Here is a 14121-nt window from a genome sequence, read left to right as displayed (position 1 = left end):
AAGATGGCCTGTCAAGTAGAAGTATGCATTTGAATAAAGAAAGTGTTGGGATAGGTGCAGTGAACAGGAAAATTTCAGCTATCATACACAAACTGACAGACTGTTGAGCTGAGTGGGGCTGTTCTGTGCTAGTAAGATCTGTCTTTAATACCTATCAGTCTGGGTTGGATTGCAGTCCTCCTGGAAAAATACTAATCAAATTGACAAGATCTAACAAGTCTATACAGAGCTAGTTGTAACAGGTGGGACACAGCTGAAGAACAGTTTGTCTGCATGGCAAAGCTGTTCCGTACTTTTCTCCCTCAAGGGCTAAAAGTAATCTGACTTTTGATGATTATCTGGAAGGAGCCTGCAGGATGACCCATTTTAGAACTTAGTATTCTTACCATTCTTGGTGGAGAATGGTAGGAAGACATGTAAGATCAGTAAACCTGTATTCTGTGGTTAGTGTCAATTTATGTAACTGTGGCTTCCATTTTGAAGACAGAACATGCATTTTCAACCTTCATGAAAATCCCTTTCAGTCTTGGGGGATAAACTGATCCTAGAGATTAGCCAAGCTCCCCTGTTAACTGCGGAAGAGGTTCTGTTGGGTCGCAAATCTTCATGGTTCTGTCAAAGCTGTGTGTGCAGCCTGAGAACATGCCAAGCTTTTAAAGCAATGTCTTGAGCAGGAAGTACAAGCCAGTCAAGGGAGATCTAGAAATTGCTCTCTCTATTTCAAGCAGGATGTCAGGTATCAGTGTTCCTTAGCAAACTTTTTTGTAAAATTCAGTTTTTAGAAAGCTGAAAGAATCAGTCTTAAAAACTAGCAGTAATTCATCTAAGAAAGAACTGGTCTTTCAGTCTGTTCTGAGAATGGAACTAATAGAAGCTTCAAAGCCAGGTGAGTTTAAGTTACCATCTTAGAAAGCTGCCCATGCAGAGTTTATTTGGAAATGTTTTTTTCAGGGGAGGGGGTGGTGCTTTGTTCTGTTTGGGTGGTTTTGGTTTGTTTTGAGGTTTTTGGTTTGTATTATTTGAGGGGGCTTTTTTTGTTTTATTCTTTGTATTTGTGGGTTTTTTTTTGGGAGGTGGAGTTTATTGGCTAATAAACAATATCAAAAAAGCAAGGAAAGAGTAGTTAGGAGCCTTGTGTCTGCTGTGTAGTAGCTTCAGGCTGCAGCTGTGGATTCAAAGCCTCTCAGTGCTCTCTGAGTAAGTGAGCCCAAGGAGTTTCCTATTTCAGGGGCCACACGATAAATAGAACACTCAACAAGTTTGTATCTCTCTTTTCTCTGCTTAAACACTGGGATGACTTTACACCACTCACCCTATGCTGCTATTCCTCTCACTGCATACTTCAATAGTGTTCAGCTGTAAGATAGGAACCTAAACTGAGACAGTAAGTTGTGTCTGTAGCCTTTCTGTTCCCCCTTACTTGTGGGAAATCCATCCTTCAGCTGAAGTCAGCTTACAGTGGTAAGCTCCCAGCAAGTTACCCATCATCTTTTATAATATCATAGCCAGAGACAACTTCTCCCCTCTGTTTATTACAAAAAGGACCTCCTTTGTACAGGTTCTGGCTAAGTTATTAGTTCAGGTATTTCTGCTTACTTAACAGTGGGTCTCAAGCCTGTAGCTTAGAGACACTTTGGCTCTAAAACCATCTGAACTGGCTTCTTCTCCTAAAACATGCTGAGGAAAAATTAGTTTAACTAGGGTTGACAAAAGTGATTGTGAAAAGTTACCTTCAGAAATGCAACTTGATTCAAGCATTTTTACAAATATACCCATGGTGAAAGGACTTGTTAAACTGGTAGCAAGGAATATAGAGTTGTTCCCATTTTTCTGAGGCAGTTAGTTTTGCACAGGATGATAACCAGATCAAGAAAACTTGATGATGCACAAATTGTTATAAAGGAGAAAATCTAATATCAGCCATTTTTATGTGAGCTGGATACACAAAATGAAAAGAGTGTCAACATGTTGGAATTCCAGAAATTATTTTGATCCTTAACTGGTTAAGTGGCCTGTTTTTCCAATCTTTAGTTAAAATAGCACAGATTTATAGATGAATAAACCTTTTGTGATGGGTTAACCCTGACTAGCTGGTGGGTACCTACCAAACTGCCCTCTGATAACCCTCCCCTCAGCAGACCAGGAGAAGATAGGATGAGAAAATTCATGGGTTGAGACAGCAATATTACTCACTGGTACAAACAACAAATGAAACAAACTGACTTTGGGAAAATTAATTTATTACCAATTAAAATATGATAACACTTCGCCTCAACCTCCCTGGATTCACTCTTCTACCTTCTCTTTCACAGTGGTGTAGAACTGGGGATGGTCAGGTCATGGTCAGTCTGTAACATTTCTTCTCTGCTTGCTTCCTCTCCCTCACTATTGCCCTGCTCTAGCATGGGGTCGACTCCATGGGATACAGTCTCTTGTATAATGCATCAAAGTGGATCCTCCGCTTGCTGGGGTGGTCCTTCAAGAAGAGGCTGTTCCAGCATTGATCCCCTGTGGGCTACAGTTCCTCCCTGAAACCTGCTCTTACATGGACTGTTTGTAGCTTCCTTCAGGATTCATCCATCCACTGCTTAGTGTGGGTGCTCCAAGGCTGCCACTGTGGGTATCGCTCCAGCGTGCTCCACAATGGGTTGCAGGTGGAGAGCCTGCTTCCCCACTGTCCAAAACGACTAAGCTGCTGAGCAGTACCACAGCGTGAGAGGCTAATAATAGCAAGACTGTTAGGATATTATTTGATGTGTGTGTTTACATGCACAGAGCCACAGGCTGCAGGGAATCTGTTCCACTGCCTGGATCCTCCTGCTCCTTTATGGGCCTGGCTGCCTGCAGGACTCTTCCTCACTCATCTCCCACAGTATTTTTTACCCCTTGTTAAATACATTGCAGAGAAGAGGCACCAGCTTAGCTGACAGGCTTCCCTGTGTCTGTTGGAACTGGCTCTGACACAGTCCCCCTTGCTACCAAACCCTTACCACCTAAACCCATTACATCTCTTTTCACAGCAGCAGGTGGATGTAACTTCAAAGATGCACTAATAAGGAAAAGGTTTGACTCCTTCATCCTGTAAAAAACAAGCAGCAGGAGTGTAAAAAAAAAAAAGGAACAGGAATATAAAAAACAATCTTCATCAGGTGGTTTCTCTGAGAGCTTTGTCCCTCTAAGATGGCCTACCTGGCTTGAAGTCAGAAACAGTTATTTTTCACAGGAGTAACTTCAAATAAAGTTGAGTACATTTGTCTTTTAATTACAAGTATAACAGGAGTGAAATCAAAATACAAAATTAGCATGTAAGATTTGCATAGAGATAATTACTACTAAAGAAGTACAAACTTCTAAAATCTCACAACTAAAAAGATTTACCTGCCAAACAACAGGAGCACAGTAATAAGATATGAATATTAAGAATGTTAATATATCAGTTAAGGTATGTTTTACTTGCACAGATCCAAAACCTGAACAGCAGAACACTGACCAGGATGGGCTTGGCTTACATCATTACCACAGAACCACAGAAAAATATTAACTTGAAGCACAGTTTTTATTTCTTTTAACATAGATTAAGCAGGTTTCTTTATCATAAAAAAATCTTTAAGTATTATCCCCTTAAAACAATAATGAATTCTGATGTCAGGTCACAACAGGCTTGTAGGTATGACAGACATTATCTGTAACCAGTAACTACAACGCAGAATAAGCTTAATGCTGGGACTCAGACTGAGTTTCTTTCCTCTTTCAGTCTCAGTTTCAACTCTATAAAATGAAGTTTAAATTGCATTCATGAATAGCTTTCCACGTAATACTCGCAATTATTGCACTTGTACTGGTTGTATTGGCTTAGTAAAGCCATTCTAAAGCAACAGTTTAATATTTGTACATTTTAAAGCACTTGATATCTTATCTACAAAGGAAATAAAGATGATGAAACCACAATTCATTTAAAACTTAATAGTGAATAGTCTTAATTTCCAGATTTTAAATGGATGAGCATTTAGTAACTACACTAGAAAAGCAACAGATGATGTAACTACCCTACGATGACTAGTTTGGTCCATGTCAGTAATCAGGTGATGTTATAAAAAATAAACTAGTTTATCGTGTATAAAATGAGTAATGTTGCATTTTTGTTCAGATTGCACAGTAGTACAAACAAGCTAATATCTAAATTAATACTGTTACAGGTAGTTATTACATAGGGACAGCAGCTAGAAAAAATAAGTACCTCAAAGCAACAGACTTCTGCAGCCAGGTTTTCATAACATTGTATGAAAGTTAAATATGTCTTAGTTAGAAGTATGCATATTATAAAATGTTTGAAAAATGTTTAAGTATGAGCTGTTAAACTAGTTTTCCATAGCAAGAGTATATGATGATTATTTACATTTTAAAAATCCATTTATCAGAAAAGAATTTACAATGAAATAAATAACCTTCAGCAGTCCCTTAACCCAACTACAAGATCTGTTAAGTGGCAGTAAAAAACAGGTAAGCCACCTTGTGTCAGTGTTAGGTCAGTAACGTATGCCTCATCCAGAAAGAAGTGCAACTCTGCTTTAACTTTACTAGTCATCTAGAAACATGCAAATACATATAGGTACCTCCAAATATGGTACAGCCTTGAATATTTTTACAAGATTATTCACAAAAACGTACAATATATTTTACAGTTCTTTAATACAAAATATCAGTATCAAACCAATCTGAACTGCATTGATCAGATATTTATTAGGCAGTCAAGCTGCAAAGAAAACAGTTTTTATATTTAATCCCCTCTTCGCCTTTTAAACTCAAGCAAAATATAAGTTGTTTCTTCGGAACGTGTTGGTGATGTAAAGGTACTGATGAACATTGGCTGAACATGTCACCATGTGTGTTCACTGTCTTTCCAACACTATTTAAAGTATCAAAATGTAAAGCTGCTGTCTGGCGATTGCATCAAAAAAGTCATGCCTCCTTTTGAACTTATTAGATGAAACTGGTGTTTAGTTATCCCCGCTAAAAATTTCAAAGGCTGAAATATTAAACTAAACAAAACAAAATTAAATAAAAAGAGTTCAAATCCAAAACACAGAAACAGATCTAAGAGCTGGTTTGCTTCCTTTCACACCTGATGCTTGGGAAGTTGTTCACCTTCCATTTAAGACACAACACAGTCGTAACTGCCTTCTTGGAATGAATCCTCATCCTCTGTCTTAGCCTTGTCCTCTTCATGTCTGCTTGCATTGCTGCTGCCAGCATCACTCTGAGGATTAGTGCCATGACTAGATGAAGTCCTGCTTTCCTCAGCTCTTGGGTTTGCTTGTTCAGGAGCCTTAGAAGGATTCACTGGCTGAAACGCTTCAGGTTGTACTTGCTCTTCTACTATTTCATTTAGTTTCTGGATCTGTGGTTTGATGATACTTAGAAATGGCTTGTACCCAGGGCTAGGAAGAAAATGGGACAGAACAGCATGAGTGAATTAAAATTAGTACTTCTGTCATGTGCTTGAAAAGCAGAAATGATTTTAAATAAAGAGAAAAGACAACCCTAATCAAACAATAAAAGTTGGAAAGCTAGTTGTTTGGGTTTGTTTTAGTTTGGTTTGTGTTTCAGGTTTTTTTCCCAGTTTCATTACAACTCTCAGAAGTGATGTTTCAGCTAAAGTATTGATAATAAGTCAAAGTTACTTTTTAGGTAACAAACTATCTAGAGCTCAAGTGAATATGAAGGTGGAAAGTAACACTTACCAATCTGTAGAAGCCCACTTGTCAACAGCATCTAGGCCAGTCTTGATATTCTGACAGAGTTCTCCATCAATATCAGAGGACTGCATGATACTGAAAACCTGGTTGATAACTGAAGATTCTCTGAGAATAAGGCCTATGACAACACACCAATCCAGACATCCTGCTTCCATGAAGATATGTAGCAAGTACCTATATGGAAAAAAAGGCTGTTTATTTTTCTACTCGCAAGACAAAAAATTGCACTGTGATTGTGCAGATTGTTTCTTTCTCCAAATGCTGCATGCCAGCAATTCTCAGTCTCAGAGGCAGATGTGTCATTACTTACCGCAGCTGCACCTGTGACTTGTGTGGCCCTTTACTGGCCAGCTCTAGAGAGAGCTGCTCAAGCTCTGACTGAGTTAAACTTAGACTGGAGAAGTTTTCATCCACCATTGTCCAGTCTCCATCCACCATAGAACTTGTTTCAGTCAGGTCCGTTGCTGAACCAATGCTGCATTCATCACCTATCAAAAACACTCAGAAACATAAGGAAAAAAAGAAACTACTTACTTTAGTAAGACTCAGAATTTCTGAACTACTTTAGTAAGACTCAGAATTTCTGAACTACTTCCTATAAAAACTGACAAACAAGTAATGCTTTTTAGTGTATCAGAGTTACTTCATGCATATTGTCCATCCTGCTTCAGCATTCTTCTTGTCACACTGGATGGCACAACTACTGTTGCAGGAATGCAATTGTTTTTCTATCCAGTAAAAATAATTCAGGAGAATTATTATCAGTAAGACATCCTAGGTAGTGTTGGCAATCATCAGAAAAACACTGATGCAGCATCTTGCATACTGTAGTCCTAGAATTAAGTCTAGGCAGGATTACAGTCTGTCTAAAATTCTGCTTACTTAACTTTTCATTTTGTTAAAATAAAATTTCAATATCAAATTATTTTCTTCACACAAAACCATTAAGATTTTGAACACTTTGTAATGTAAATATTTACCTACACAAATTAGAAAAAGAAGTATTGCCAATAAAAACATAAAAAGCGCATGCAGTAACAGAATTTTCAAAGGAACAGTAACATCAAAGATAAAACCATTACAGTGGTGAGTCATGAAGGCACCTACTCTTGAGAATGATTTCCATATTAAAGCAGATTCATCTTTTCTTGGAAAATGTTTAGAAAGTCAAAACCCTATTTGATTATCTTTTTTCCCATGAATACCAGTGCTGGATGAGTAATTTGTGAAACTGTTATTAGAATTCAGCTTGCAATGTTTTAATTAGTTCTTAGTTTAATTATTAATTTAGTTTCTTAAAAAAATAAACTGCATAAATAAACTGCTTCAAAATGCATACCAAAGTCTGTTGAACTCAAAGATCTTCATCCAGCTCAGAAAAAAACCCTGCTATACTAGTTTATAGGAAGAGCAATAGTGGCAGACAGCAGTAAAATTAGTGCAATGTAAAGACACAGTAGTTTTCTAGCAGTCTCCAGATTTAAAAAACAAGAGTGAAAATAAAATGAGACCATGCCCAACTGGTCAGAGAGGATCTCCAAATGCTCTGAATCTCACAGAAGGATCTACAGTCTTAAATTAAGAGATTGTAGGTCAGACTAAGTACTTAGATCTTTTCCCTAATAGAGTGGAAATCACATGATTTAGATACTGTTGAAAACGTTGCTCTATGCTCAAGGACAAGAGGAAGTATGAAACATTTTAAAAATAAATTTAAAAAAGACTAGAATGGTTGGACAAACTTTTACCATTTCTTTCTGTGTTCAGGAAAAATACATGAAGTACAATTTCTGTTTTAGTTAGCTGATCATACATTGCAGCTTTTAAAAAGCAATTTAAATAAAGCCATAGGAAAAACCACAACTATATGGGTCTCTAGTTTCCTCAACTCCCTCAATAAGTAATGTATCTAATACCATTCTTAGTAAACTCAAAGGCACAAAGTTCATGCAATTAGAGGTGTTCCAACCCCTGCAAGAGGCCTATCCATGCAAGAGACAAAGAAAAAAAAAAAAAAACCCAACGTAGGACACTCTTCCTAGCCAGACTGAAAAAATACTGAATTTCAAGTTATCACCACAGACAGAAACCTCAGCAAATATCTATTTCATATTCAACTGCACGTACTTAGAAATCTACAACATGGGCACTAAATTTCTGTTGTAAAAAACTCATTTTCAGTAAGTCTGTTTTTTTTTCCTGGATTTTTCTTATCAGCAGTTGAGAAATGACAATACAGCAGTGACAAGCAAAAATCAAAATACAAGCACACACTTCAACTTTTTCCAATGAGCAGATTGAAGGAAGAGTGACTAACCTTTACTTAGCAAAGGAGAAAGAAATGCATCTTGCATGTGTGGTCCATGGGATGAAACAGTGTCAATCTCTCTCTGAGAAGAGCTGATAGTACCAAGCCAGCTGCGACTACGAGGTGTGTTTGAAACTGCTGTGTCCATTTCCATATTTACAAAGGTGTCTGCAGATTGAGATTTTAGTAGTTGCTCCCCCATGGCTAAAAAATCAAAACACACCATGGAAAAATCACGTTAGTATCCAAAAGGAAATTTAGAGTGTTCTCTCCAGGCATTTCAGGAAGGTAAAACTTGAATCTACATCAATAATCAGGGGACCAATGAAATGCAAGGGAGTGCTGCAAGTTTAGGCATTTCAGGAATTTCTGATCAGCTTTTTATGAGCTTTTTATGTGAGCACTGGCATAAAAGAAGTATGATGTAATAAAGTGTTAGCATCAATAGAAGTAAATAGTGATGCTGGTACTAAAAAGAGGAAGACTTGGCAGCCAATGTCAACCTTGACATACGGAGATAAGGTAGCATCAGCATTGCTGTAAGGAGATAAGGTAGTGAACTGAGAGAATAATAATATAAAGGAGGTTTACAGCAAGGAAGTCAGTTCTTACCATCTAACAAATAAATTTCAAACATTAGGAACATTAATTTTTAAAAAGTTAATCAAAACTTCATCAAGAGACTACAAAAGAATATTTTAGTATTTTTCTGCAGAATTTATACTGAAGCAATTTCCATGTTCAGTTTAACATTTGCACTGATGTCCAATTCAGTACATCTGAGAAAGCAGGAGATTTCAACAGAAATGGTAATCACAAAAGAGATACTGTCTATGCTAAACAGAACCTCTTCAAAAAATACACTCTGTGTGAGAAAGCTGTGCAGGTGGCAAGTCTCATCCTGTTCCTTGGCTGAAGGTGAGATTCACAAATGTAGCATTGCAGGAGGGAAATACAGTTCATATCAAACTCAGATGTTACTGTACCTGTCTTGTACTTTCCATTCTTGAAAGGTGAATTGATAGATGAAGCTGGTATAACTGGAAATGGCCATAGGAAATCCTTGTGTAGCTTTTTCAAAGCACACACGAAGTCCTCCACACGGGCAGCTCTGGCTCGCTCCTTGCACAGCCAGCCGATCAGCTCAAAGCCCAACTGTGCAGCAAAGCAGCCAAGGTCTTTCAGCTTGATTTCCTCCAGCAGACGCCGAGCGTGCCGCCAGAGCATCATGTCAATGTACATGTTCTCAGCACAGTCACTGTCTTTACTCCACCTGCACACACAGCATAGAACAGACAAGTGAACGCTGACAAAGCTGAGTTGCAAAGGCTGCTGGCCACAACTGCTGAACACTGAGTGACCAGAGTAGTAGAAGGGGAACTTTCTGTTTAACAGCAGAAGCTGTTTCCATCATTCCTTGCTGTTTATACTCTCTAAAAGATCCCACTGCCTCAACAGGTAGGTGAAATAAAGGATTTAAGTTACAACAGCAGCAGGATTTATAGAGCATTAAACTATTGGCAATGCAGAAAAAAGTAAAGTAAGAGAGATAAAAGGCAGATGACACTGCAAAGCTTAGAGAATTAGCCAAGCATTGGCCTAGAACCCTTCCTATCAAAACCTTTAAGATAGTATTCTCTATTAAAAATTACTAATTCAGAATTGATATTAGAATTGCTTTTTGAGGAAAAATGCCAAAGCAGATAATAATGAATTTCAGTTCAATACTACTTTTGAACTGTAATACCTGTCAATATTGGGTCAGTATAGGGCAGCTTTAGAGGGGTTCACCCCAAGGCATAAAAAGTTCTGTATGTAGCTTGGAAACACACTGCCAGATCAAGATGTGCATAGTAGAGTACACTATGATGCTGCAAACTGAGCTGTTCAAAATGTATTTTTCAGCAAAACAGATAATTTAAATATGAGGCATGTGGTCTCACTAGCTACTTAAATTTCTACACATGCAATGTGTACCACATCCAGTGGTTACGGAGTCTTTTGGTAAGCAGTATCTATATAAGTATGCATGTGTATACATACATATATACATATATATTTACATGTGTGAGAATATATTCTCCCAAGAATGTTATGAGACACAACAATACAAAAGTTATGAAATGATAAATGCAAAACATGCAGAAGGAGATTATGACAAATCTATAATACAATTTATTTCTAGAACTTCAATTGGTAAGAAAGTTAGTCCTGTACCTAATAAAGTGGGGAAGGCGAGGACATTACCTTTTTCCAGATGGGCCAGAGGGCATACTCAGCGTTTTTGTCAAATTAAATTTGCTATGGAGATTCTCTGCTGATTGGGATAAACTAATGCTGCGATGCCTGAAGAATTCAAAGCCACCACTTGAACTAGGTTCCTAAAACCAAGAAAACCAAAACATACACTCAAAGGACCAAACATGATATATAACATGAAGATTAATCATATAAGGCTTGATGCACAGTATTTACTTTTCTTAATCACAGACCTGAGTTGTTGGTGTAGCTGGGGGTGTTTCTGTTTCTCCAGAGCCAATGGCTTTAAGAAATCTAATCATATGACGACAGAGATCCCACTTTCCCTGCTCTAAGGCAGTATTAAATAGGAGAGTAGCATGTTGTCTGCTAACTGCTGGAACTTCCATGTTCTGCAAGCAACAAAGAATAATTAAGTGATTTACTTTTACTATAGAGCATCAGATGTTCTAATTTTAAGTGAAGCCACACTGCTTCGCATCCAAGTGAATCAAAGATTATAAACAGCAAATTTCATGCTATTATTTTCCTATTTAAAACAATAAACTAACTAGTTACACTGCATGATCTTATCACCGTTCATAACTGGACATAATATCAACAGAAAACTGTTAAATTAACGATCTGTTGAACCTGCACAACTTTAACATGACATTATTTTTAAAATACTGCAGTGTTAGTAAATAGTTAACATTCTTGTAATATATTTGGTGGCATTACCTGTAGGATAATAAGGTAAGAGGCAGCTGTGTCCAAGTCCTGGGCCATTAAGCACTCTTCAAATAAGTCCTTCGGGTTTCCAACAGCAGCAAAAAGGTAATTCCACAGGGCATATTCTGTCTTCCTAGCACAATGAACAACTGTCTGCAGGAAGAGGGGGAATTCTGTAATGAACTTCGCCACAGTGGGAAGGAGAGGGTCGGGAATGGGTTCCCGTGAGGTAGCTTCTTCTTCCAGCACTTCATGAAGCATCAGTTCTAGTACATGAGGAAAGTATGGTAATGTGGCACAGGAGTGGGCCAAAAGCAAGGCTTGTTCACCGAGGTTCCTAACCAAGAGCTGGCGTAAAATGTGATGGAGGTAGATCTGAGAGGTTCTCTCAACAATGGAGAAAGGAAAGAGAACCTCTAAGTGTTCTCTAGCACTGGTTTGAGTGTATAAACAGTCATAGAGCACAGTGTCATTAACAGCACCAAGAACCAAGGCATCTTCAAACAAAACAGCCAATGGGTATATGTTGATGTGGAAAGGCAGCATGATCCGTCTTGACAGAAAGGAATGTGGTTTTCGATGATCTCTGGGAAACAGGGGAAGCCAGACTTTCATACCTGCCCCACCACAGCTGAGCCACAGAGCCTCCAGTAAGTGGCGTTTCTGTTTGTTAATCCTGCAAGTAGTCCATACATTTTCAACAGACTGGGCTAGGACAACCGGAGCACAAAAAGGCAGCTATTTAAAATGAAAAATTAAAAAAAAAAATCAGTATCCATTATTCCTTTTATTTTTACCCTATTCATAAGAACTCTATTTTTCAGCAAAGAACTACTGTCTTCAAACATGTTATTCTTCTAACAGAGAAGAAACAAATCTGCCTCTCTCTTATCTGCATCCTAGCCTGTGACAAAAGAGCACTTAATACTTTTGTTACTTCAAGACATTTCTTTCGTTTTTTTAACGTCCTTAATACTTAGTCAAGAAACAGAGAGAGAAGAATAAAGGTGAAGAATAAAAACCTGCTCTCTGCTTTTTCAGTTAGCCCACAAGTCCAACCTAGAACTGACAAATCTTTATCTGAACTTTCTAAATTTCACTCTCTCAGTGTGCTTGTTTCACACAGAATTGGTTTTCACCAGCCAGGAAAAATTGCAAGTTTAATAACTGATTTCTACTGTTGTTATTTCTAAGAACTTTGTAAACATACTCTGCAAAAAATTATAATGTTCCATAAACATACAAAACAGTTCTGGACAGACTAGAGATTTTCTGTTACTGGTGTATACCAAATTTTGGGCAGTATCTTTACTCTTAAGGCTTGTCTATTTCATTTCAATATAAGTAGCGAATGCTAATATACTTCCAGCTACCAATTCAGTCTGGAACTGTAGATACTGCCTTGGATATAACTCTATTTTCTTTATGTTTGGACTGTTCTCTTGCACAGCTTCTTCCATCACTGACATCTTTGAAGCCAAATGCAGTACTCCACATGTATTTACTCACATGCTTTCTTTGATTAGGATTATTATCTTTATCTCGTATCTGGGGTCCAGATCGATCCCTTTGCAACATGATAAGTTGTCCTGCCAAGTTAAGCATTATACTTTCAGCTTCACAAGCCTACAGATAGAAAGAATATTATGCAAATTATTTAAGCTTTTTGAATGATAATTTTACTCATAACCACAATAAAATCCTAAACAAAAAAAGGTGTAAATGAAATATGCCAATTTACAGAGATGACTAACAACTGAATTTAATATAGAAGGACTAAGAAAAATCAAGAACCAGTTATTGTGCAAAGGAGTAAATACTGGAAGGTTTCTTATTCACCAGACTCACTCTATGTGTTTAATATGGACTTTTTCCAACTATGAGTCTTAAAATGGGCAATCCACCAGTATTTTAAGAAAAATAAAGCTCTGTATTCTTATCAGTATCATCACAATATTATTGCCAGTCTCTGACTTCAAAGACTAACAGTGGTACATAACCCAGGAGCTGAGCCAAAAAGAGTTGAGCCACACTTGCACAGCATCTTGAACTTTTATTTAGCTGCAGTTAGACAAAAAAAATTCAGTAAGGTGTGTCAAGAAAGCAAAGTATTCTTCTCAGTTAAGCCTACTCTGTTTGCAACCCCGACAACAAAAATCCAAGTTTTCTTTGCATGTGCTTTCAGGCCCCTGACTAAATTTTGAAATTAAGAGAGGGACCTTCACACCTTAAGTCATTGTTTGGCTATTGCAGAAGTGGCCAAGAGTACCTTATAGGGTCATATGCCATCTTTTCATATTATCTATTTATTCTTTGAGTAATGGACATATTGTGAGAAAGGTAATTCCTAATGCCATGGATTGCTCTGGTTTTTGACTTTTAATATATGATAGAGCAACATACCCTTGAGAGAGTTAAATTTAATTTTTTCACCAAGATTTGGTTCCTTTGCAAGTTAAAAAGAGAATGTATGAAATAAAATCTAAACTCTTTCTTCTGTTTCTACCCCCTCACCCCTAACTCCCACATAAAATGTCTATATAATGAACATCAGAAAAAACACATTCTGGATTTTACCACATAGAAGAGCCACTGATTTATGATTTATTCATCAATCAGGAAACCTTTAAGGAGTAAGCTAACAAATTCAGGCACCAATTCTACCAGATTTTGAGACCTGTTACCTGCTGAGGCATCTTCAAGGTGATGCCAGTCTCTGTTCTCACTGACGTCAACGTAACAGACACTACAAGAAAAGGATGAGGAATGTACCGAGACATGGACACTTCTTGAAGGATTTGAATACTGGCAGTAGGATTAAGACTGAAAGGAAAATTACTACATTTAGAAATTTTACAACAGTACTTAACATGAAATAACTACATTGAATAAACCTAATGAAAATAAGCAACTTACCCTTAGCAAACAGTTTACAGAACAAATGATATTCCTTTAATCAGGAATCAGTAGAAATGCCTATATATCTACTCTATATAAAGTTACCAGACAAACTGAAACTGGGTCAGTATTCTTGATACTTTGGGAAATACAGCTATGAGTATGCAGAAGTCAATATCAGATACTTCA

At 37.4% G+C, this 14121-nt stretch overlaps 1 protein-coding gene across 6 annotated transcripts in view; it reads right to left on the bottom strand.

Moving 5' to 3' along the window:
• Window positions 1–2270: 2270 nt before the first annotated feature.
• RIC1 (RIC1 homolog, RAB6A GEF complex partner 1) overlaps window positions 2271–14121 on the bottom strand; it is a 49747-nt gene continuing 37896 nt past the window's right edge. For 2 of the 6 annotated variants that reach the window (XM_083883927.1, XM_083883925.1), the window contains exons 17-26: window positions 13719–13857; window positions 12544–12660; window positions 11044–11772; window positions 10557–10715; window positions 10312–10445; window positions 9051–9337; window positions 8074–8268; window positions 6067–6256; window positions 5742–5930; window positions 3543–5438 (exon numbers count right to left, since the gene is read on the bottom strand). In XM_083883927.1, coding sequence (XP_083740053.1) covers window positions 5153–5438; window positions 5742–5930; window positions 6067–6256; window positions 8074–8268; window positions 9051–9337; window positions 10312–10445; window positions 10557–10715; window positions 11044–11772; window positions 12544–12660; window positions 13719–13857 — 2425 coding nt within the window. In that variant the 3' untranslated portion in view covers window positions 3543–5152. Of the gene's footprint in view, window positions 3080–3542; window positions 5439–5741; window positions 5931–6066; window positions 6257–8073; window positions 8269–9050; window positions 9338–10311; window positions 10446–10556; window positions 10716–11043; window positions 11773–12543; window positions 12661–13718; window positions 13858–14121 lie in introns of those variants that run through there. The other 4 variants (XM_083883928.1, XM_083883929.1, XM_083883926.1 and 1 more) reach the window with 3 other exon arrangements.

This window comes from Zosterops lateralis (genome assembly GCF_965231275.1).
Source record: "Zosterops lateralis genome assembly, chromosome: Z".
NCBI classification, from domain to species: domain Eukaryota; kingdom Metazoa; phylum Chordata; class Aves; order Passeriformes; family Zosteropidae; genus Zosterops; species Zosterops lateralis.
This window is presented reverse-complemented; position numbering and strand designations above follow the sequence as displayed.